The sequence below is a fragment of the Mustela nivalis genome (assembly GCF_964662115.1).
Source record: "Mustela nivalis genome assembly, chromosome: 17".
In the NCBI taxonomy this organism is placed as follows: domain Eukaryota; kingdom Metazoa; phylum Chordata; class Mammalia; order Carnivora; family Mustelidae; genus Mustela; species Mustela nivalis.
Genome location: NC_139036.1, coordinates 40,674,323 through 40,699,211, shown reverse-complemented (window position 1 = coordinate 40,699,211; position 24,889 = coordinate 40,674,323). Strand labels below are relative to the sequence as shown.

Below are 24,889 nucleotides of genomic sequence, written 5' to 3'. Positions count from 1 at the left end.
CAGATTAAAATCCCAACTTGAAGATTCCACCCCCCCCCCCACAACCCAAAAGCCAAGAAACAGGATAGTCTTCTCATTCAAGCTTTCCGGATTCCTAGCCACTCCCTCCAGAGAAGATGACTTGAATTTAAGTTAGGCAGGGGGTAAGGGTTGGCACAGAGCCACCCCAGACATAGGCTGATGCCCAGCTATTTTCCAAAATATATTTGCAAATGGAGAAAGTGGGTATGGAGAAAGGACACTCTTACCCCCACCCCAGGGTCCCACCCCTCTCCACAACACCCGCTCTCCCGGAGTCCTTATTTCATCTTTTTAAAAAAAGTAAAAACAAAACAAGAAAAGCACTCTGTACAAGGACTGATCTGGCGGCTTTGCTGCTCCCGTCTTCCAGGGCGCAGAGTTAGGTCTCAGGGACCGTCTGTGAATGGGCTGCTCTTGCTTAAGACTCTCCCTTAGAGCCTCCTCCCCTTCAGAGGCCCAGCTTCCCCATGTCCTTCAATGTCAAAGATCTGGAATAAGTGAGCTGCTCCCTCAGGTGAGGAGACTGGCTGTGGCATCCATGGGACCAAAGAGTTGGCTGGGTAGGGCTCCAACAGTGCTGTCCCCTCCACCAACCAGGCTGAGCCCCTCTCTGGGACTTGGAGGAGGGTTGGTTCCCAGTGCAGCAGGATGCCCTGGATTCAGGGCCAAGGGCCCATTTCCTGCCTCACCCCAACTCGAGCCAGAAGTCAGGCCTTCCCCACTCCCTGAGGGTTCGGCAGGGCCTCAGCAGACTTGGACTTCTGGCTCACACTGGCACATCCAGGCCCAGGTACTCAGGGTTCTCTGCTGTAGGGGTCCCTTCAAAGGTGCTGGGTGGAGAGCCCCGCTCTGATGGGTCCTGGTCCCAGTAATAGAGGTTGTCAAAGGCTGGACTGAAGGCTGGAGGAGGGTGGGGCTGAGGGGCAGCCCTGCCCCGGGGTACCAAGTACTCAGGGTTCTCCACAGCACTCCCAAAGGCAAAAACGTCTTTGGCAACCCCATTCTTGCCAGGGGAGAGAGTCTTGGGGGACAGAGTCTTGGGCCTTTCCAGAGTGGCACCGGCAGGTCGAGGCGGTGGCAGAGGGCCTTCTAGGGGTGAGGGGGGCTGCGGCCAAACCTCCGGCTGGTTCACGTATTCTGAAAGGGCAAGGGGGGGTGCCTTGTTAGGGGAAGGAACCCATGAGTCCCCATTGCTACCACTGCCCCCCACACTCCCAACTTCCTCCCGCACTTCCCTCCCAATCTCTCAGGTTGGGCCTGGATTCCATACCAGGCTGGGGGCTGCAGGTCAGGGGGGCAACGTAGCCATCAGTCTCTGGGGGCAGGGGTGCAGTAGGGTCTTCGCTGTACCGCTGTAGAGGGCTGGTGTCCTGTGGGGGAAGGCTCTGCAGCCCCTTGGCTGCCCCCATTCCCAAGTCGCCATCAAACACGTCAGAGCCAGCCCCCTCTGAGGGTGCCCGTGGAGACTTGGGGGGCTCCTCCTCGGAGGGCTCCAGTCCCAGTGTCAGCTCACCACCGCCACTCTGGAGACGAGAGGGGGTTGTGATGGGGTTATTCATGGATCTGGGATGGAGACTCCAAGGGAAGTGACAAGATCACAGGAGATAAACAGGTCACCACTGGGGTTTGAAACAGTCACCGTGGAGAGAAAGAGGTCAAGGGCTGGAAGGCAGTAGGAGTCCTCAGGAATGGTGGGGTCTCCATGAGAGGTGATAGGGGGTGACATAGGAGAAAGAGACCCTAGTCCGTGGGGGAGGTAAGTACGCCCACCCACCACAGTGTGACCGAGCGCACTGACCCTCGTGGACGAGCTGCGGTGCCTGCGGTGGGCTGGGCCCCCAGCACCTGGGGCAGGGTCGGGGCAGAAGAACCCCTGCTGGGGCACCAGGTACTCCTCAGCATCCACGAGGTCCCCCATGTCATCATCTTCCAGCAGCGAGCGGTAGAAGGTGCTGTCCAGTGGGCTGGCGGGGCCCAAGTCTTCATTCTGGGGAGGGAGACAGCGTGGCAGCCTCTCCTCGGCCTCATGCACAGCCTCCCCGGGAAGGCTCAGGGAGGACCAGGTCTGACAGATCCAGCAAGGGCTGGGCTTGGAGGCCTGGGACCGGGAATCCTCTTCCTTCCCACCCTCTGTGGGTGAATGCTCTTCACTCACAGGCAGGGACCGAGGGGAAAGGCCCAGTACCTGGATGACCACGAAGCGCTGGGGGTCCCTGGCCATGCGGGAGAATTCGGCCACCAACTCCCGGAACCGTGGTCGACATTCAGAGTCTATCATCCAACCTGGAGGTAGCACGGAGCTCAGCATCTCAGTTCTGGCTGCAGCCTGTGTGCGGCCCAGCCCCACTCTCTCCCCCTCCAGTCTGATCTAGACACCCGCCCCCCCCCTGGAGCGGGTGGGGTAGAGAAGACTCAGACTCAGGTCCTCAACTAGATCCTCTGAGAATCTCTACTAGTTTCCCCTTTCTATGTTGCATGTAAGTCTCTAACTAGCTGGTCTTCTAGAGCTCCTCTGGCCTGGTAGTGTAAAAGAGAAGTGAGACCCTTCCAAGGGCTCCTTTAACCATACTAGGGACCCTGCACTTGGTCCTCTCCCAGCCCCCTGGGAGGCCCTTCCACCCAGGACCTCTCATCCCTCCTCCAGGCAGCCGGCACAGCTCAGCCACGCACATTTGACCATGATCATGTAGACGTCAATGGTGCAGATGGGGGGCTGGGGCAGCCGTTCCCCCTTTTCCAGCAGGTCAGGGATCTCCCGGGCTGGGATCCCATCGTAAGGTTTGGCCCCAAAAGTCATCAGTTCCCACACAGTCACACCTGGGGCAGAGAAGGGGGTAGGGTTAGAGGTTGGGGTGGGGGGAGGCAGGAGGGCCCTTTAGTGCACTGAGCCCCAGAGGCTTTACCCAAGAGCCTGGCACCACGGGGGAAAGAAGGGAGGGCGTACTGCCAAGGGGCAGAAGCCACCCAGCCTTTCCCTAGTCTCGGGGAAGTGCATAGACCCTGGCAGCCCCTTTCTTTCCTCCCACATTCATGCTAAAATGTCTCCATTCATTCTCCCATTGCTTCTCTCTTCCTCCCTCCATGCCCTCCACCCCAGGGCCATGGATCCTTGTCCACCTCTCCTCCCAACCCTCCCGGCCACACACCGTAGCTCCACACGTCACTCTGGTGGGTGAACCGCCGGCGGAGAATGGACTCCAGCGCCATCCACTTGATGGGCACCTGGGAGAGCGAAGAAGTTCTCAAACTAGGTGTGGTGGGGACATGGCTATTCTTAGAGTTCTCCCAGGGGCCAGACCCCACCCCACCTTGCCTCACCCTGCTCCCTCCTCTTACCTTGCCCCCATCTGCGTGGTACTCGGTCTCGTCAATGTCCAGCAGCCGAGCCAGCCCAAAGTCTGTTATCTTGACATGGTTGGGACTCTTGACCAGCACGTTCCGGGCAGCCAGGTCCCTGTGCACCAGCCGAACGTCCTCTAAGTAGCTCATCCCCTGTGATCAGAGGCATCGCTGTGGACCCCACTTTGGCTGTATTCTCCCAAGAAACCTCCCATCCTGGCCCTGCGTGGAGAGAGAGGCTTGCCCTCAAAGACACCCACAGAGCCCAGGTCCTCTAAGCGCGTACCTTGGCGATCTGCACACACCAGTTCAGCAGGTCCTGGGAGCCCAGGCGCCCACGATGCTCTCGGACGTGGTCTAAGAGGCAGCCATAGGGCATAAGCTGTGTCACCAGCTGCACCGTGGATGTCAGGCAGATGCCCAGAAGGCGGGACACATATGGGGAGCCCACGCCAGCCATCACATATGCTTCCTGGTGGCAAGGATACACACTGAGAGGGGGTGGGAGACCAGAGCCCCCCAACAACCACACACCCCTCTTGAGGGCCGAGGCATCACTGGGGACCCTCAGTCAATCCAGCCCCATCTGTCACAAACCAGAACCGTGGCCCACAGGTAGGAGGTTAAGAGTCGAGGTTTGGATGACCACAACATATTTCCCCAAACCCCAGTGAAGAGAGAGAGACCAGAGCCCAGACCTGCAGTCTGGGGTTCCCTCATGTACTCCCCGCTGGAGAGGGTGGAGGGGCTTACGTCCAAGATTTCTTTGTTGGCTTTGGGAGATGTGTTTTCCCTCAACACTTTAATGGCCACTGGAATCTTCACATTTTCCCCATCAGGGATCCAGATGCCCTGCGCAGAGAGAGGAGGATGTGAGAAGGAAGAGGACACACCAGATCCAACCTGCAGTCATCCGGAAGGTCCTTACTTGTGTTCCCAATGCCCTCTCCACCACGGGGCCAACCCCACTATTTAAATCCCGCCCTCCTCTCCCTTTCCTCTTGTTCCAGCCTCCTAAAACAGCACCCCTCCTCCACCCTGCTCTCAACTCTCCTGGCCACACCCCCACACCGCCGCTGGGACCGCCCACCTCTGGGACCGCCCCCTCGGAACTTTGGCCCCACCCCTGACCTTGTAGACAGTGCCAAAGGCTCCGGATCCAAGCACTTTCACCTTCCTCAGTTCTGTCTCTTTCAGGATCCGCATCTGAGCCTGGTTGGGCATGGCTCCGCTAGGCGTCAGCGGCTCCACCAGCTGGGGTGAGGGAGGTGGTGCGTCAGTGACAGAGGCTGGACCGCAGACCCCAAACCAACAGGGAGGCCCTCAGACAGCCTCACCTCGGTTTCCTGCAGAAGCCTCCGCATCGTGTACTTGCGGATCTTCTGCCGCCTTCGCTTGATTAGGATGCCGAGGACCAGCCCCACAAGCACAGCCAGCAGAATGCCCACCACAGCGGCAATGATGGACGTCACAGGGCTGAGGGCGGAAGCCAAGGATAGTGTTAGGGAGTGAGGAACACGCTGGGCCGTGCAGGGATGATGGAGGGGCATTCTTCCAGGAGGGGTGAAGGAGATGCAGGTCACTAGTGTTTGGTAAGTAAGTTGGGGGGTGCCAGGGTGGCTCAGGTCATGGTCTCAGGGTCTTGGGAACAAGCTCCCTGCAGGGATCCAAGCTCAGTGTCAGGAATCAGCTTGTTCCTCTACCTCTCTCCTGCTCATTCTCTCTCTCAATAAATGAAAATCTTTTAAAAAGGCTGGGGGGGGGGGTCGGGGGGGGGCCCTGGGTGGCTCAGTGGGTTAAGCCTCTGCCTTCAGCTCAGGTCATGATCTCAGGGTCCTGGGATCAAGCCCTGTATCAGGCTCTCTGCTCAGCAGGAGCCTGCTTCCCTCTCTCTCTCTGCCTGCCTGCCTCTCTGCCTACTTGTGAACTCTGTCAAATAAATAAAAACCTTTAAAAAAAATAAATAATAAAAATTTAAAAAGGGGGGTAGTTGGAAGGACGACCCATGGACTCCATCCTCTCTTTCTCCCTTGGCTCCAACCACCTTGGAGTGGTGGACACTTCTAGCCCTTTTTAACCCCATCTCCAAACTATGTGCCGTATGGGGCGGGGCCCAGAAATGCACACCCAGTGATTCTGATGTTTGAGCCAAATTTTTCACCCATAGGTCATGATGTTCCACACCCCCAGCCTTGGTGCATTCCATTACTTCTGCCTGGACCACCATTTCTCCATAGGGTCATCGTTCCAGCCTCAGCTCATCCTGGGACAGATGAAGCTCCTGGGGGTTGACCCCCGCCATGGCCACGCATGCCCCCCTCCCTTGCTTGGCCAAAGCCTGGCACACCACAGACCTCTCGTGAATGCTTGTTTCACGGACAAACAATTGCTGAGGACACACTCCGAACTGTTTTTGTCCCCAGAGTCTTTCCCAAAGCTCCCCACTGCCCAGAAATCAAGTCCAACCCTGTGGCCCAGTAGTGAAGGAGGGTCTATGCCCTAACCCGACTCAGACTTCATCCCTTCCTCCCTTCTATGTGCTCACTCAGTGGCCCACCACACCAGAACCTTCAAACTGAACACTTCCTAGATGTTCCTGGCCCCTCCCCCACTGTGACACCTGGTTGCCTTCTGTCTAATGCAAGTGACCTACCTGCCCCCGTTTCAAGGCCTGGCTCAAATGCCACCTCCTCCTTGAAGCCTCCCCCACCCGGGTAAGACTTCATCATCCGCTCCAGGGCAGTTACACTCTCTTCTCAATCTACCTTTTATCCCGGGAGTTGAATGCTCCCTTTGTCCCTTATGAGACATCTAGCTACTCAAGGGTAAGGAGATAGTGGCGGGATCTTCGCCATCTTTTCCTGTTCCCCGCCCCCTAGACATCCTAAGGAGATCCTCCATCCACTCGTTGAAACAAACTGAAAGGGGAATCAACAGTGGGAGACTAGGCTAGGAAGGGACAGGTGTCATGTCAGGAGACCCCCCCCCCCAAACAGCAACAACCACCCAGGGACTGGTAGGGGGTTGAGGGGCAGCATAGGGCATGTCCCGGGGACTGGGCTGACCTGGCTCTCTGCTCGGCGGGGCAGCCCCTCTCGTCCAGATCTGCACAGCTGCAGGAGAGACAGACCCATCAGCCACGCTGAACACCACCTCCTGGGCTCACTCCAGCCTCACAACCATCCTGGGATGGCAGTGGCTGGGCTATTAACCATCTGACAAAGGCAGAAACTGGACTCAAGTTCACCAGTGCTGTTCCTACCACCTCACAAGGAGATTCCTTCTCTGGCCTTGAACTCGAATTTCCTGCTCCCCTCCACCTCCCTGGAATTGGGAGGGTAGGAACTGAGGGGCACCCAAAGGAGCATCAAGTCCAAAAGGACGGCCACTTCTGCTGCAAAAGAATGCCAGGGGAGAAAACTGGCCCAACGTCTGCAGGGGACCGTTTGACGACACCTAGGAAATCCTGTTTGTGACCCAGTGGTTCCACTTCTTGGGATAGACCCTAAATATGACAACACCTGTACGCCAGGGGGCACGTACAAGATGCTCACCCGTACACGGAGCTCAAGTGTAATAAAATACAACAGAAAGAAAAAGAAAAGAACCCAGCAAGAAAAAAGAAAGAAAAAAATACTACTACATCTGTGCTGCAGATGTAGTAGTTAAAAAAAAATGGGTGCATTCACACGAAAGGACCCCAAGATACATAAACTGGGGGGGGGACAGGAAGGAAGCGAAATACAGAACAGTGTACAGAGCATGACCCTGTTTGCATTAACTGATGCGTGCACACAAACCTGACGGTGTAGCAGAGGAACTATACGAAACTGCGGTTCCTTGACCATTTCTGACCTACAAAAACAGCACTCTTACAGGACTCAACTACTATAAATGTAATATATGTTTACGTGAATGTGTAGGGAAAAGCCTGGGAGGATGACAAACTGGAGTCAATCTGATGGTTCTTCCCAGGGGAGTGGAACAAAAGGGCACGTTTGCTTTGCAGTATTTATACTTTAATATTGCTGAACATGTTCAACATAAGGATGTATTCATGGGTCTCACGTGTAACTAAAGAACTAAATGAAAAATAAAAAATAGAATAGGGTAAATCACCATGTTAGGACATGGAAAAACATTGCAAGATTCTGTTAAGTGTAAAAAAAAAGCAGGGGCACCTGGGTGGCTCAATCAGTTAAGCATCTGCCTTCGGCTTACATCATGATCCCAGGGTCTTGGGATCGAGCCCCGCATCGGGCTCCCTGCTCAGCAGAAAGCCTGCTTCTCCCTCTCCCTCTGTCCTTCCTGCCTGTGCTCTCTCTCTCAAAAATAAAATAAATAAAAATCTTAAAAAAAAAAAAAAAGCAATTTGCAAACAATATGTATGGTCTATGATCTTATTTTAGTAAAAAATAGTATGTTAGCGTGCGCACAGATAAAAACAGTAAGAGAATAATAATGTATATTAACAGTTTATCTATTATAATAACATGTTAGAATGTGAATAGATAAAAACAACTAAGAGTAATTATATATATTCAAACTCATTTAACGTGGTATAATAATAATTATGTTAGCATGTGCACAGGTAAAAACTGGAGAAAAAATATTACAAATTATTAGCAGTGGGGATACAACTGCCAACAACATTCATTTATATTTCATGCTTTCATTAAAAAAATTTTTTTAAGATTTTATTCATTTATTTGACAGACAGAGATCACAAGGAGGCAGAGAGGCAGGCAGAGAGAGGGGAAGGGAAGCAGGCTCCCTGCTGAGCAGAGAGCCTGATGTGGGGCTTGATCCCAGGACCGCTGGATCGTGACCTGAGCCAAAGGCAGAGGCTTTAACCCACTGAGCCACCCAGGCGTGCCTCATTAAAAAATTTTTAACAGGGGCCCCCGGGTGGCTCAGTCAGTTAAACGTCTGCCTTCAGCTCAGGTCACAATCCCAGGACCCCAGGATCGAGCCCCATTCCTAGATCAGCAGGGAGTCTCCTTCTCCCTCTGCCTCTCCCACCTGCTAGTACTCTCCTCTCTCTCTGTCTCTCTCTCTCTCTCAAATGAGTAAATAAAATCTTAAAAAAAAAAAAATTTTTTTTTTTTACAAGTGTTACTTTGGGGATTAGAAAAGAACAAAACAAACTAAGAGTCTCAGGATAAGCAAAGGCAGAGTTATCCCCCTTTTACAATAAGAGCCCCAGAAAGGCTCCGGGACAAAGTGCTCCTGCCTGCAGAAAGGGCCTCAGACTCACGAGTGGGTGCAGTTGATGGGGCATGGCTGACACGTGCCCTCCTCATCGGCGAACTTCCAAATGGGCATGAAGGAGAGGTCGGGTTTCACGCCACTGGGGCAGCGAGCCACGCAAAAGGGAGTGTCTTTGTAGTGGGCGCAGGCCACACACTGGTCAGCTTCCTGGGAGGGGAGGAAGGATTTGTAGGGGGCTGGCACCAACACCTCCCAGGGCAGCAGGACCTGACCCGTGTGTCCCCTTCACACTTCCCACTCAACAGCATGCGCTCCTCCCCCCTCAACCCCGCTCCTGGGACAGCCCAGACCTGCTGCAGACCTGCTGGGTCTCCCGCCCCAGGTCCCAGGCTTCAACCCCATAGGAGAGCCTATTACTAAGATAAAAGAGCAAGTTAACAGTAACTAATATGTAGCAAATCCTTCTGGTGCTTGAGCAGGGCACCAAGCCCTATTTTAAATTCATGCTTACTACTTTCCAGGGGGGTAACTCAAGTGATACTCATTTTACAAATGAAAAAAACCAAGGCTGGAAGCAGGGCCTGGATTCGAATCCCGATAGTCTCATGCCTAAGCACAGAGGTCTGACTGCCATGGCACAACCACAGCCAAGCACAGGGGCCTCCCTGGGCCGCCTACATGGTCCACAGGATCACGTGGTCTGCCACAGAACTCCTGCAGTCCCCAGCGTCCCCCGAGTCCTCAACCCTCCCCTCATCCAGGTCTGAACTCCGAGCCCTCTCCTGGGACAGCTGAGCAGACTTGGCCTGGTTTCCCTCCAGTCCTCGCTTCCCTCCCCACCAGCTCAAGCCCACCGGCAACTCACCGACCCAAAGCAGGTCACTGAGCCGTTCTGCGGCCGACACTCGGAGTGGCATGGGAGACAGTACCTGTCCTTCACATACTCCCGGGGTAGCCTGACAGAGGGGGTGGCTGATGAGGGGGGTGTCTGGAAGGAGCCCCTGGGCCCTCTCCCTGGCCACCCCCCTGCCCCACCCCGCATACCCCTGCAGTACTCGGCATTCCTCCACGCACTCCTGGCCCCGAAGGAATTGGCTGCAGTTGACGCACTGGGTGGGCCCCGGACCCCAGCAGTGCCCATGGGCGCACAGCGGGTAGCAGGCCAGGCCCTCGCCCACTGCAGTGAGGAGGAAGGGGTCAGAGGAGACACTCAAGGGAGGTTCCAGGTCCAAGTGACCCAGGGGAGGAGGCTGGGGGTGGTGGCCGTGACCCGGAGTGGTGGGTACAGGTGCTGGGCAATGCAGGGGAGGGTAAGGGGACACAAAGAGCAGAGGTTCCAGGACCAGAGAGGACAGGCAGGGACACCAGGCGGTGTGGCAGGACCCAGCCAGAAGCCATGCCCAGAGGTCAAGCCAGCCAGAGCCGGTCAGGAACAGGCAATCTGCACGAGCCTGAGATTGCTGCTGCTAGGCTCCCCCCAACCCACCGGGGCACCCGGGTGGGTGCTTGGCAGACGGGGAGCGCACGGTGCCAGGCTCCCTATCTTACCACACTCGGCCTCTGGCCGGTTGGCGCTGTGGAGCAGGGCCTGGTGCGGGTTCCGGAAGAGCTGGTCCCAGGGCACCGTGTGTATGAAGCACAGGTGGGCGTTGCGGTGGATGAGGACCAGCCCGCTGCCCAGTTCCCGCAGCGAGCGCAGCCCCAGAGAGCTGATGCCCAGCCCTCGCAGGGTCAGCGAGTAGGCACCGCTGTGGGAGGACAGTTTGGCTGTACCACCGACCCTCCTTCGTCGGCAAGGGCTGCCCTCACCTCCCTCCCGTCCCCAGCACACTAGGCAAACTCCCGTGGAAGGTTTACTGCTGGAGTCCCCCCGGGGAACGAGTGCCCACAGCACCCACAGCCTCTCCTTGGGGCCCTGCTTCCCCGGTGCTCACTCATGCAGAACTCGTCCCCGGATGACTCGCAGGTTCTGGAAGACACTGAGGTCAGGCAGGCTGTCTGGCCATGCTGAGATGTACAGGTAACCTGCAGGCACAGGAGGAGGCTAGGGATGTGGGGACAGGAGGAGGACCCCCGACCCCATCCGAGCAGCATGCTGAGAGGCAAAGCCCACCTGTGATCTCCTCCAAGGCCTCAAACACTCTGAGCTGCTCAGGCTGGAGGGGGGCAGTGTTGGAGGCTGGGTCTCTAGAAGGAGGATTAGGAGAGGAGTCAGCACGGCCAGGAAGCGGGTGGGCATGACCCCCGGAGCTGGCCCAGCCCTACCCCTCTTCCCCCTTCCATTAATGACTTCACTTAAACCCGTTGCCCATCAAGCCCGGCTGTTTTCATCCCGAGTTTCAAAGCCCAGGCCCTAGTTTGGCAGGGTCTGTCAAAACAGTATTTATATGCTTTGATCTAGAAATCCTACTTCTAGGAATGTGGCCTAGACAGACATTGGCTCCTGTTCCAGAGACACGTACAGCACAGAACTGTTTCTAAGAGCCAAAACTGAAAACGACCTAAATACCCATCAGGAAATAGGGGAGCTGTTAAATATAAACCCTATCCACCCTGACTAGAGACGAAAACTAACATTTAAGAGCACTTAAAAAAAAAAAAAAGCACTTAGTATCTGCCAGGTACCATTCTAACAGCACATGAATATTACTAACTCATTCACACGTTGTAACCACCTTGTGAGGGTGGGGCTATCCTTGCCCCCATTTTACAGATGAGAATATGAAGGTACAACAGACAAGTAATATGACCAGACTATGGGAGAGCCAGGTTCCAAACCCAGGCCACCTGGCTCCTCAGCCCCGGCTCTCGCCTGCGAGAGGCAGCCCGACACGAAGGGTCATGGCCAACTCTCCAGGGCAAGAGGCAGACAAGGCCCACAGTGAGCTCCCACTTTAAGTCAACCTCCTCAACAAAATTACTACAGCTATGTTCCTCTGCGTGTGTCCACAGATGGAGAATTGGTCTAGAAGAACCCACGCAAGCTGTCAGCAGTGGTTTCCTCTAGAACGGGGAACACAGCTACAGGAAGGGTTAAAGGGAATTTTTTTTTCTCCTTTTTTAACACATAATCTTAAGGAGGTCTCATTCACATGCAATAAAATGCACAATTTTAATGTCCACTTGGAGAAGTTTCGACAAGTGCATTCACTCATGTATCCACGACCCCAACTGATAGACGGAATGCTGCCATTCACCCCAGAAATTTCTCTCCTGTCCCTTTTCCAGCCCCCCCCAACCCCGGGGACGACCACTGTTCTGATTTCTATTACCACAGGGTGGTTCTGCGTATTCTAGAGCCTCACATGAAGAGAATCGTGCCATGGGGCCTCTCTCTTGCCTGGCTTATTTTGCGGGACATAAGGGTCCTGAGGTCTGTCCATGCTGTCGAATCCACCAGTGTCTACTTTGTCTCTTTTTTATCACTTGAGAATTCCAGTGTTTAGATAAACCACCATCTATTAGCCACTACGAACTCAAGGAGAATTTTTGAATGGCTGGACCGCCCTACAAGTGCATGTTTGCGGAGAACATGTCATTGATGAGAACAAGCCTCCCCCCACCCCACACCCGCCGCCACCCAGTCCCCGCACCCTCTGGCCTCCCACCTCTGTCTCCCAGCATCTCCCAGAGAGAGGCTGCCACTTCTGAGCACTCAGGATTTGGTGACCGTTCTCAGACCACTGTGCCCGCCCTGCACTTCACAGATCCTTACCCCTCAAAGCTCTCTGGCAGAAATGCCAGGCTCCCAAAGATCTTCTTGCAGCCGGCAAACTCTTGGATGTTGGCGCTGGTGACCGCCCTCACCTCCCGCAGGTGCTCCATGCCCAGGCCGTAGCACACTGTGGGAAGGGGCGGGGTGAGGGGGGGCTATCCTGGCCCCCACATGGAGCATTAGGGCCTCCACTTGCGGGGCCCTGCCCACAGCCTGCACCCCCCCCCCGGCCCTGGGGCCATATACCCCCTCACACACTGATAGGAGATATGGGGGAATGTGTGGGGCCGATCCAGGGAGGGCCAGGACAGAGGCAGAGGAAGGAAAGGACGGGGTCCCAGGAGGGTCTGAAGAGGGTCGGGATAGCGGGCAACGCTGGGTGTGCAGAGGGACAGGAAGTGCAGCCTGGCTCAGGGTATGGCCAGCAGTCACCTCGGGCACAGGGCTTGCTGCATTTCTCACAACGCTGCGTTCCATCCTCAGCTGTCACCTCTTGGTTGTTCAGGGGACAGACCAGGGTGCAGGATCCCACATCCGTTGACAGGTAATTGTCTGAGGAGAGGGAGACCGTGGGTCCGGGTGCCCTGGCCCCTTATGCCACAACATGAGCAATGTCCCCGTGCCCACAGAGTAAACAGGACCGACCAATACTGAAATGCCCTTACTATGTGTCTGTGCACTTGACCTTCATTTACACCTCACAGCAACCCTATGTGATGGACACTGACTCCCCTTTTGTCAAGAGGGAACCAAAGCAATTTTATGTAAATTACTCGAGGTCTTTGTGCTATTAAGTGGAGAAGCCAGGACTTGAGCACAGTCCGGCTCTACATTCATTCTGACCTACCATGGGGAGGGCACAACCAGGACCCGAGAGCCCACTCCTGTCACCCATGATGGGAAGAAAGAGGGCCCTACATCCAAGGTCAGTCCCTGAATGCACATCAATAAATAGGGAAGCTGTTAAAAGAAACTCTGACCAATCTAGACTATTGAATAAAAATCAGCATTTAGGGAGTGCTCAGTATGTGCCAGGCCCTGTTGTAAGAGCTTTACAAATATTAACTTATTCAGGGGCGCCAGGGCAGCTCAGTCAGTTAAGCATCCAACTCTTCATTTCTGAGGTCATGATCTCCGGGTCCTGAGATCAGCCCTCATTAGGCTCTGCACTCAATAAGGAGTCTGCTTGAGATTCTCTCCCTCTGCCCCTCCCCCTGCAATCTCTCTCTCTAAAAATAAATAAATGAATCTTTTAAAAATATAAGAACTAGGGGCGCCTGGGTGGCTCAGTGGGTTGAGCCGCTGCCCTTCGGCTCAGGTCATGATCTCAGGGTCCTGGGATCGAGGCCCGCATCAGGCTCTCTGCTCAGCGGGAAGCCTGCTTCCCTTCCTCTTCTGCCTGCCTCTCTGCCTACTTGTGATCTCTCTGTGTCGAATTAATTAATTAATTAATTAATTAAAAAGAATATATATATATATATATGAGAACTGGGAGCCTAGGTGGCTCAGTGGGTTGGGCCTCTGCCTTTGGCTTGGGTCATGATCTCAGGGTCCTGGGATCAGGCCCCACATCGGGCTCTCTGCTCAGCAGGGAGCCTGCTTCCCCCTCCCCTCTTCCTGCCTCTCTGCCTACTTGTGATCTCTCTTGCTGTCAAATAAATAAAATAAAATAAAATCTTTTAAAAAATAATAAAAATATAAGAACTCGTTCAAACATTATAACCACCTTACAAGGGTGGGGCTATCGTTCCCATTTCACAGATGAGAACACGAAGGTACAGCGGGCAGGTCACATGACTAGAATATGGGAGAGCTAGGTTTCAAACCCAGGCGGCCCAGCTCCTCAGCCTGGGCTCTTGGTTGCACCTGAGCTGCCATTTACATAAACCAGCAAACCAGCCCCCCTCCAAGCAAAATTACGAAATGACATTTGTCCCTGGCACTCACAGGGACAGGAGGTCACACAGCTGGCTCCAAAGGTGTACCGGCCCTCAGGGTTGGGCATGGATTCGAAGGTGTCTGTGTTGTAGGTGACCAGGGCTGGACAGTGTAGCTCACAGATGCCACTGTGGTTGAAGTGAAGGCAGGCCTGGAGGGGTGGGGAGTGGGTGGACAAGAGGGACAGGCAGCTGGTGGTCACTGGGCTGCTCTTCCCTGGTGTTCAAGGGGCAAGAGGGCCGCAGCCGGTGGGGCGCCTCTTGCCTTGCGCCCACCCTGGGGCCCCATGGGCACGTACCAGGCAGTCCGAGTGCTTGGGGCCCGTGCAGCCAGCCGCACACTGCTCGTGGCAGCAGTCCGTGGGTTTTGGGCCCTTGCAGCGGGCACAGCCGCCAGCACAGACGGTTCGCGTCACTGTCAGACAAGGGGCAGGATGAGGCCTGGGCAGTCCCCCGCCGGGCACCAAACTCTCCCTAGCATCACGACCTCCCACTCGAGGTAAGACACCGAGGCCTGGTAACCCGCGCCTCGCCCCATGTCCCCTTTCCTCCACTCAGCCCCCTGCCCCCCAGATTCTGGGCCTAAGACTCACAGCTCTGACAGTCCCCGGAACTTGCTCCCCAGCAGTGGGAGTCTTTACAAGCTGGAGAACAGGGCTGGCCTAGGGACAGAAACAGAGAGACAGAGATCAGAAGGTTAAATACACAACAAGGAAAGACTTGGCAGGAACGAAGGACCCGAGGCGCACTCTAAAAGCAGAGGGAGGCAGGACAGAGGGCCACAGAGATGAAGAGACACGGAGAGAATGGGGTAGAACGAGGAAATGGGCAGGGTTAGCGCAGGGCTCGGATGGTGGGTGCAAGCCAGGAGTCTGGGGTCTCCGGGCTGCCCAAGAAAGAGTGGAAGTGGCAGGCAGGGAGGGAGGAGCATAGCTTACAGGCCCGAGAGCGGTTGGTGTCTATCAGCGTGAGGGCCAGCTGGTTGTTCTTGTGGAAGATGTCCTTCCACAGGATCGTGTCTTGGTGGCAGAGCTGTGGGTTCCGCTGAATCAAGACCCCGCCCTTCAGGATCTCTGCAGGGTGAGCAATAATTAGCACCTTCCTCTCCTTCTGGCCACCTTCTGCCTTCCAGTGGGGCCCTCCTGGCTTCTTTAGAGGGGAGCAGGGCTCTTAAACTCGCCCCACAGAGAAGACACCCGCATCTTCTAGCTCTACCAGCCCCACCCCACCCCTGCTCCACATACACATGAACAACCTGAGTTCCAGGGAGGGGTGGGCTGTCCATGACCTGGTCCAGATGTCCACGTCACTCTCTCCTATCCTCCCACCTCTACCCCCTGGGCACACTGCCTCATGGTTAGGAGAGACTCTGGAGCCTGAAAATCAGCCTCATCACTAACTAGCTATGTAACCTTGAGCAAATCACCCATTCACTGTAAACCTTTCTGTTTTCTCATCTGTAAAAAGAGCCTAATATTGATGCTTCTTTACAAGATAGCACCAAGATGGGATCCTGTGTGCAAAATAACCAGCCACAGAGTCTGGGATACTGTCAGCTCCGAGGCTGCCACATACAGTTACACAGGTTGTTCACTGCACGTGGGTGCTTGGCCAAGAAGTGGAGAAATCCCAGCCTGTATCCTCATTACCAAACTGTGCAGGCTCATACAAGCCGTGACTTCCCGTTTCCCTTCTTCCCGGCACCTTCCTTATCTTTTCCTGATCTTCACCAAGGCACCTTCCTTAGCCCTACCTGCATCCATCCTGAGGGATTCAAGTTCTAATTCACCCACAGCCTCCCATGGCTAGCGGTGGCCCCCGCCAGCTCCCAACATCGAGGAGAAGGTGATGGTGACAGTGATGACCACCTGTGAGGCTTCGAAGCTGCAGCTCCCGCAGCCCTCCTGGGGCAGCCCCTGCCACAGAGGGGCCCCCCTCGGGCGGATCTCCATTGTCCAGCACGGCCAGGGCATAGTGGTCCTCAAAGAGCTGGGTGCCCCGCACAATTCGGAGCCTCTGCAGCGGGACCTGCCTCACTTGGCTGTGAGCGATGAGCACGTAGCCCTGCACCTCCTGGATATCCTGGGAGGGAAGAGGGTCGCTGGGCTGAGGCAGGCCTGGGCCCTGGAACACTACCAGTCTCCCAAGACCCCCTCAGGGTTACCAAGGGCTTGGGATCTGGGGCCAAGCCCCCCTCCACTGAGAAGTCCAGTTCTCTCAGGCATAAAGACCAAGGCCCCTCTCCACCTCCCCAAGTCAGATTCTCGTAGGGTCAAGATGGTGGGTGGAGCACTTTTGAACTGAGAGCAAGCGTCCCACCCGCTCTGCATCTCAGCTTCCTCGGCCAGGAAAGGAAAAGACCTGCATGAGAGGATGTCTGTGATTTGATCCCGTATCAAGCACATGGCCCCAATCCAGGTCACAGTGGCCACAACCCAGCAGGCTGGTTCCCACTCTCTCCCTTTCATGAGACGCTTTCACACACATTTCCCATTTGATGGTTTCCCAGAGGGCAGTCTACGCCTCTTACTGCTTCCAAAGCCAAGGGCCAAGACCACACTTGCATAGCTTGTTAGTACCAGAACAGGTACCTAGAACCCGTATCTCCTAGCTGCCCACTCGCCACTCCAGGCAGGGCAGGGACAACGACTAGGGCAGGGGGACAGGGGGAAGGGATCATGCTGGCAAGAGAGCAAAAAAACTTAGCATAGAATCGAGTCCATTCCACCCCGAGATGTCTGTGGCCTGTCATGTCACAGAGAGGGAGTCAACCAGTCTTGCAGCAGCAGAGACAGGGGGCAGACATCAGAAAGGACTTCCCAGTTAAGGAACGGCAACGAGAGCAGAAACAGACGGCACCCTCTTCTCTCAGCACTTATTGGCATAGGGCTCCGCTCAGCTGGAGGCAGGGCCTGGCTGGGTCACCCAGGGGCCTCACCTGCAGGAAGGACAGGCTGGCATTGGCAGGCAGGTAGGTGAGCTCCAGGTTACCCTGCACCACTTGACAGGCCTGGTAGAGGTGGCGGAGCATATCCAGGTGGGTCTCGGGACTGGCTGGGAGCCGCAGCTTCATGTCTGTGCCGGTGCACACTGGTGGGAGGGAGGGCATGGGTCAGAGGGCGCTGCCCAGGGGCTTCTGCAGCCTGGCCCCTCCTCCACACCCCCCCTGCCCCCGAGTCGTGCCATCTCGACGGTGAGAAAGCACAAGCGAAGGAGCCTTTCCCATGTCCCTTACACCTGCAGGAGGCACAACTGCAAAAGAAGGTTTGCAAGTTTGGGAAGAGGAGGGAAATCCAAGGAGAGGCCCCTTCTAACGTGCCCCATCCAGAAGGGGCCCCCACTGTGCCAGGCCTGGGGAGCCTGCCTGCCTGATACAGCGTGTTGGCTGGCAAAGAAAGCCTCCCTTTGTCCCAAAGGCCCGACCCATGGCCAAGGGGTAAAAATCCCCCTAGAGAGGCCATGATGAATCATGCATCTTCGGGGTACCCCCTGCCCCTCTCCCAAGCAAACAAACTCAGGGCACTCTCCGCACCCCATTCCAATACCACCCACATGCCAACCTCTTGGCAAGGGATATCCACCCTCACAATGCCACCCAGGAAGTCGGGTAGAGTCACAGCTGGGGCATGGGGACCCCTAGGGGCCTGGTCACTTGCAGGGACCTCTGGAATTCCCCCAGCCAAAAAAAGGAGTATCAGACCCCCAACAATGGGCATCCGGACCCAGGCCACAGACCTTGGGCCTGGACGATGCCTCCTCTGATGGCTCCTGTGCTGGCACTTCACCCTTGCCACCTCCTCAGGGCAAGGCTCCAGAACCAGCTGGCAGAGTCTTTGCCACGAAACGCCTGCCGCAAGGGCACTACGTCAGCTCTGCCTACCTGCCCGGTGCCAGCCACCAGCCAAGGGGCATCGAGCCGAACTGCCTCCCCAGCCCCCCTGGGCCCCTACAGGGTGTCCCTGAGCCCAGAAGGGCCTACGAAGCCCAGGAATCTAGAAGGAAAGCCAACCCTAGTGAGGGGCTACTGTGGACAACGGCTGGCTCTGTGCCTGCCAGCAGGGGGGAGAGTAAAGTGCCCAGTTGAACTCGTTTTTCTGCTCTGGTGAGAAGATGAATCACCTAGCTCGTCTTGCCCAGGAGGGTGTGCCGGGGTTGGGGGCGAGGTGGGCGGAGGGCACCCCCAGAGACACAGCCCACAGGTGCCTGAGCCGCCTCAATTCCTGTGGGCCGCCACCCTACCTCCCCCAGCCTACAGGGGACAGTGGTGGCGGACTCCAAGGCGGACTCCAAGGTCTAACAGCAGGGCTCCTGCTCTCCTAGCAACGTGGAGCCTGAAGTCCAGTCCTGGGGACCTGGGCATAACAAAAGATCCCTCTGCCTCCCAAAAGCTGGGAAGAGGCTAGTGGGGCAAGCTCCTGGGGTTCCCGCCTGGGCCTGTGGGCCATGAGCCGACAGTCTACCAGTAAAAGCCAGTGTGGTCTCTTCTCCCACCCCTGGGACAGAGAGGGAAGGAAGCAGAGGAGGAGGAGGAAGGGGAGGGCCCAGAAATAGAACTCAAGGGTCCCTCTCTCCAGACTCCCAAGAGAAATAGGAGCTGGGGATGGCAGAACAGGCCCAAAATAACGCCCGCTGCAAGGACCTCCCGCGGCCTCAGCAGCCTCAGCTGCTGTGTAGGCACAGCTGTCTTTAGGCCCAGACCCCAAAGCTCTGGCCCAAGCCTGCCCAAGCCTGTGACAGGGACAAACAGAGCTGAGGCAGAGGCTGTCTCCACCCCCTGAGGCCCTCTGCCACCTCTAAGGGACACCAGCTGTGGCAACCAGGCAATAGGAAAACATCAACAATGGGAACACCCAGGGCAGGGACATTAACTGAGCACCTACTGTATGCAGGCAGGCCCTCTGGGCGGAGTTTCAAAACTCCTCCAGAGGCTGGGACTGCAAACTCTTATCTCCCAAAGAAAGCTGAGGCAGACAGGGCTAACTCTCCTGAGATCATCAAGCTTGTAAGCCAACAGAGGTAGGATTTGAACTTGAGTCTGACTTTAGATCCTACATTTTTCACTGGACACGGACAAATTCCCCCCCAACGCCCGGTGCAAAGGGAAAGACACACCAATTCAGTTGATGCCACTGATAAACATGATAGGCTCTGGGCAGGGAAGGGGGGCTGCGCTGAGTCCAGGACCAAAGAGTGGTAGCCCCACCCCGCTAGTGAGTTTGTCTGTGGCTGATTTGAGTCTAAGATTCTTTAAGTATTTGCAACAGGTGGCAAAATTGGTACGGAGACCTACTCTCTCCCAGGGAGCTGGAGGCTGGCAGGCAAATTCCCCCACCAAGTTGACATGAAGCCAAGAAGGGCCTCTTGTCACCTCCCCGACCTCTCTGACTCCTTCCCCTTCACCAGGAAGCTCAGCCCCTCCCACCACTCCCCTTCTCCTCACCAATCTCCTCCTCTCCAGTCCTCACCAGTCCCCCATATCCACCCAGCCTCCACTGACCTTCTGGAGGAGGGGGTGGGAAGTCCTGTTCTACAGAGGGGCTCTGCGTCTCCAGGACACCTGACCTTCAGGAGCCCCGATCTCCAGCTCTCTGGTGCAGCACAATGAGGCAGGACCAGCCCAACACCAGGTAAGAGTTTGCTGGATGACGACGGATGGATGGATGGATGGATGGATGGATGGATGGATGGAAGGAAGGAATCCAATCAAGAACTTCCAAACCAAAAGATCAGTTGAAGCAGTGGTGCCCATCCCTCTGCTCAAAGGCTGTTCAGGGTCTTTCATATCCCCTCCGGCTGGACCTCAGTGTCAAGGTTCGGTCCACACTGTGGGAACGCTCTCAAGAGGGTTCTTTCCTCCCCATGACACTTCAGCCCCAGATGCTTCTTTTGCTCACCAGCAAGAGATACTTCCTTTGGTCTCCATGTCACTACCTGCACCCCCAAAGCTCACCTCCCCCAGACCCAAAGGGTAAGAGCCCAGGTGGGTAAGATGCCCAGAACTCACCCACCACACACACGTGGTGTATCAAGGCCAATATCAGACAAGGGCCTGGGCTCAGGGTCATTAAACCAGAACCCTAGCTGGGCTTCTTGTGTGTGACCCTGAGCAAGTCCCTGGACCTCTGGGACAGAGTCCACATCAGGTTCATCTCTAGGCCCAGCAGTGCCTATGACTTTGCAGGCACTCTCAATGAATATTTAGTGACCTGAACTTGGCTGTAAGGATGGCATAATAAAACAATAACAACTCTTACTCTCTGCAGAGAAGTTAAATGAGAGTTAAATGAGATAATGAATCAAAAAGCAGTCTGTAAACACAACAAGGCTTTGTAAACAAAACTGAGACAACACAAATATTGGCTATCATAATTCTCCCACTCCTGGAGAGCACACACCCCTCGTGCCCAGGGGTGGGGAAGAAAGGTGGCCCCAGCAAGAGATGGAGGTCTTCCCACCGGCAAAAAGACAATGTGGTGGGGGGGTGGGGATCTCTTTCCAGATCATTTCAGCACCCGGGGGTACGCACAACTACTTGGGCCCTCCTCCAGCACCCCCCAACTCTAGCCCCCTACTGGCTCCTCATGCTTCCACTCAGCTGTCCCATACCCTGCAGACCCCCCTGGTTTCTGCCCTGTCCCTGCTCTCAGCCCCTTGCCATGCCTGGGGGGCGCGAGAGGAAGGCAAGCATGGGCAGGACAGGGAGGGAGAGGACTCGGTGGGGCCCAGCTAACTCCCCTTTCTATAGCCTAGATAAAGGAGGTCATTTGCCAGAATTACAGAGTAGCACCTCTACCCCAGTCTGGCTACCCAGTGGCCCCTGAGGCTTTACTCACCCTATTCCTGTGGAATAGGATAAAACTTCACCAAACTCTTTTTTTTTTTTTTTAAGATTTTATTCATTTATTTGACAGAGAGAGAGAGAAACCACAAGTAGGCAGAGAGGCAGAGAGAGAGGAAGGGAAGCAGGCTCCCTGCCAAGCAGGGAACCCGATGCGGGGCTTGATCCCAGGACCCTGGGATCATGACCTGATCCCACTTAACCCACTGAGCCACTCAGGCACCCCAAAACTTCACCCAACTCTTAATGCTTCCTCGTTAGACATTATTATTGGGTCTAGACATGTTTGGGTCTCTCGGAAGCCATGGATAAGTCACTTCACTTTTTTTGAACCGTGTATACCTACTTCATGGGATTGTTGCAGAGATGAAATGAAACCATCCGTGGAAAAGAACCTGGCACGTAGATAGCACACTGCACTTTTTTTTTTTTCTTTCTTTCTTTTTTTTTTTTTTAATTTAAGGCAAGAGAAGTTCATATAGCAGGAGTATGGGTAATTCCAAACCAAGAGAAAATAAAAGGTGCTTTTGTATTTGATTGCCCTGTGTTTTCCCTTTTCCCATTTTCCATTTCATTCTAGCATTTCATTGTTTTTTTTCTTCTCCTTGAATATTAAAATGTAGTTACTTCCCCCAAGTATGGTAAAAAGGAAGTTGTTGGAAGAATAGTGTGGGAATTAAAAATACGAGCTCTGCAAGATAAGAAGTATGTGTTTACTACACTTGACAAAACTTTGACCTCTAAGGATGGATCCTACGGGCATCAGACTGAGACCTCACATGGGGGGGGGAGCCGCGGGAGGAGGGGGTGGCACTTAGTGGGGCGTCTGCTTGAGAATCTCTCTCTCTCTCTCCCTCTGCCCCCCCCCTTTCTCAGAAATAAATAAATATTTAGGAATGGATCCTGGCAAAATCCTGCCCCTCCGGTCCTCTCCATCTCCTTTCCTTCAAATTCCTGCCCTAGCCCTCAGCCCTGCCATACAACAGGGACACTGGAGGCAGCTGGGCACAGCGCTGTTGCCGCCACCATTTTCTGCCCGACACGCCCAACATCTGTCTTTGCACCCAGCAGCGCAGACGGAGGGGTGAGATCGACCTGAGGAGGCCCCAGTTGTCTGTGGGAGAACTGAGCCCTCAGATCGGCAGCAACCCAGGCCACCCCCATGTGCTCAAAGCACAGGCCCAGGGGAGGGAGGCAGCAGCTCCGTCTGACCACACAGCCCAGCCTCACTCATCCCAGCAGAAGGTCAGGGCTGAGGGCACCCGCCTGGGAAACAGGGAGAAGGACGGGCTCCCAGGAAAGCCGAGCCTCCTTCCTGGGAGAGAAGGTGTGGGGCCACCTCCCCTTGTTTACAGCAGATCTGGCCCAGCACCTTGAGGGAGTTCCTCCTGAGGGCAGAGTTCAGCTAAGTCCCCAAGCCAGCAGGGAGACTACTGTTTGGCAACACTAAAGCCCAGACACACAAACACACAGGCCACACAACTCCGGAACACCCAGGGACAAAACCCCTCTGATAACACAGCAGCGCTCAGCGCCCAGGGGCAACACACACACAGGATGACACCCACCCCTTCTCCAGACTCCCTGACCAATGGAGACCACCCACCACTCCCAGAACACTCTTATTTTGTCTCGCCCGCTGCAACCCAGGGATGCAGAGCAGTCTCCACCATTGTTCAAGGTTGACCGATACAGGGACTTCCAATGTGTGCTTGCGGGTCACACTGTCCCGGATCCAGTCTTGGACCCACCACTTCCTTGATGCTATTTAACCTCTTTAAGCCCCGGTTTTCACCTGGAAACCAGAATACCAGCAGGTCTCCTCTTGTAGGGTCGGTCTGACGATTTAAAGGAAGGAATGCACACCAACCGTCATGCACCATGCCTGGCATAAAGTGTCTTTCCAGCCCACCTCAGCTTTACCTGTCAGTGCATCCAGAGGGACAAAGTGGGGCAAAACCCACACAGCCCCCACCACCAAACTTCCCCACACGCAGCATGAAGGACGATCCAGCGCCCGGATACCCGCGTCTGGCTGGATTTCTTCAACTTTCCTTCTCCACCCCACCCCCCACAACTGCCCAGGAATCCCTCGCTTGGAACTCTGGCCCTCTTGTGCCCCAGACCAGGAAACCCACCACCACCCGTCCGTGGTCCATGCTCTCCAAAAGTCACAAAGCGCACAGTCCCCGAGCTGGCCCTAAAGAAACTCGCTCCCAACAAACGTCTCCCCCTCCCCCCACCTCAGACTCCAGCGTGAGGCAACCCTGCAGTCGGACCGGCCACCCTCTCCCCGGCCCGGCTCTGGCCGGACAGGTTGTTTTCCCCACCACCACCACCCCCCTCCACACCCCGATCCTGCCTGAAGCTGGAGCAACTAAACCCTACCCGCTGCGGGCAGGGGGCGGGGGACCGGGAGGGGGCAGGGGGAGGGGCAGCCGCAGGGACCCCCGAGGAATCCAGCCCAGTCCAGTCTGGAGGCGGAGGCTGCCAACTGGAAAGGCTTTGAGAAGGTCTGAAGGGGCTCCAGAAAGGGGAAAAACGCTCACACACATGCCCCATGCAGTACCACCCTTTGAGGGCAAACTTTCTGAACAATTTCAGAAAACTTTTCTGACAAGTTCCCAGAGCCTTGGCGGAGTCTGGAAAGCGCCAGTCTCCGGACCAAGACGCCCCTAGGGCGTCCTCGCCCCCTGCCCCACCTTCCCGGGGGCCCCCCTCCCCGCCCCGGCCGGTTGCCCGCCGCGCCGGGACCGTCCGAAACCGCCGATCGGCGAGCTCGCGTGGCCCCCCTCTGCCCCCCGCCTGCCCGGAGACTTCGGCGTGGAGCCCCGGGCTGCAGGGTCGCGTCTCCGCTCCGCGCCCTCCCCTCACCAGACCCACCTTGGGTGCCCACGGCTCCGGAGGGCAGGAGGGCGAGCAGGAGCCCCCAGCGGCACCAGGCCGCCAGCTCCATGGTGCTCACTGCGGCTCCCGCCCCATGGCTCGGGCTGGACCGGGCGGCGAAGGGCCGAACGGCTGCTTGGGGTCTCTGCTCGGCTCCCGGGGCTCGACACAGGGCACTCTCAGCTCCACAACTTCATTCTTGTACTTCCTCAAGGCAGCCCTCCTCCTCCACCTCCTCCGCCTCCCGTGATTGGGAGCGAGCGCGCTCCCGGCTCGCCCCCCCACCCCCGCCACCGCATTCCAGCGAGTCCCTGGGAGTGGCAACTCCCAGCTTCACTTTCTCCCTCGGCGCGCAGGCCTGGGGTGCGCCCCTCCCGGCGCCCGGACGCCGGGGTCGCCTGCGCACTTCTCGCGCGTTCCCACGGAGAACCCTACAGCGGGGGACGCCGATCGCCCCCCGGCCCCGACACACACACACCCGGGGGGAGTCCAGGGCAAATGCTTCAGCCTGCCATCCTTAACGTTCCTTGAAGTCGCAGGTTTCACCGCAGACGTTCCCGGCAAGTTCGCATCCTACTCCATCCTGTGCCTATTTAAAAAATATATATCCAACAATGGTTCTCCCACCACATCCTCAAATCAAATTGATAGTAAAGGGGATGGGTGGGTTGTGTTTAACTTGTGGCCTCCGGGACTCCCTGGCATACCTTCTCGAATTTTTTGGGCATCTCTTCCAGGTTGAAAAGCACAGTTTTAATACGGGGTCTACAAGTTTGGAGGAGAGTCAAATTGAGGCGCATCCAACTTAATCTTTCGAAGAACATTCCTCTGTTGGTTTTAGGGGGACACTGGGCTCCCAATCCATGCAAAGTTCTTTTTTTGTCCTTTGCATTTTACTAGCGTGTCCAATTCTGCCTACCCACTCTGCATTCCATCTGGAGC

The 24,889-nt window shown here is 55.9% G+C and overlaps 1 protein-coding gene across 1 annotated transcript; it reads right to left on the bottom strand.

Annotated features, from left to right (window-relative positions):
• Positions 1 to 189: 189 nt before the first annotated feature.
• Positions 190 to 24,215, bottom strand: ERBB2 (erb-b2 receptor tyrosine kinase 2). Its single transcript, XM_082704903.1, has 27 exons — positions 23,945 to 24,215; positions 17,162 to 17,313; positions 16,092 to 16,305; positions 15,162 to 15,296; positions 14,817 to 14,885; positions 14,523 to 14,638; positions 14,234 to 14,375; positions 12,719 to 12,838; positions 12,287 to 12,413; positions 10,685 to 10,758; positions 10,506 to 10,596; positions 10,120 to 10,319; positions 9,616 to 9,748; positions 9,437 to 9,527; positions 8,618 to 8,778; positions 6,426 to 6,473; positions 4,698 to 4,836; positions 4,492 to 4,614; positions 4,114 to 4,212; positions 3,647 to 3,832; positions 3,358 to 3,513; positions 3,168 to 3,243; positions 2,692 to 2,838; positions 2,207 to 2,304; positions 1,820 to 2,008; positions 1,292 to 1,544; positions 190 to 1,158 (listed from the first exon to the last, which is right to left on the bottom strand). Exons 1-27 carry the CDS (start codon positions 24,015 to 24,017, stop codon positions 788 to 790), a joined length of 3,783 nt encoding a protein of 1,260 aa, XP_082561029.1. The 5' UTR covers positions 24,018 to 24,215; the 3' UTR covers positions 190 to 787.
• Between the last annotated feature and the right edge of the window lie 674 nt (positions 24,216 to 24,889).

Coding starts and splice junctions, on each gene's coding strand:
- ERBB2 (XM_082704903.1), bottom strand. CDS start 24,017: ATGGAGCTGGCGGCCTGGTGCCGCTGGGGGCTCCTGCTCGCCCTCCTG. Junction 10,759..12,286: donor CTGCCAGAGAGCTTTGAGGG/GTAAGGATCTGT, acceptor TCCTCCTTCTAG/AGACCCAGCCTCCAACACTG. Junction 3,244..3,357: donor ACCACGCAGATGGGGGCAAG/GTAAGAGGAGGG, acceptor TCGCTCTCCCAG/GTGCCCATCAAGTGGATGGC.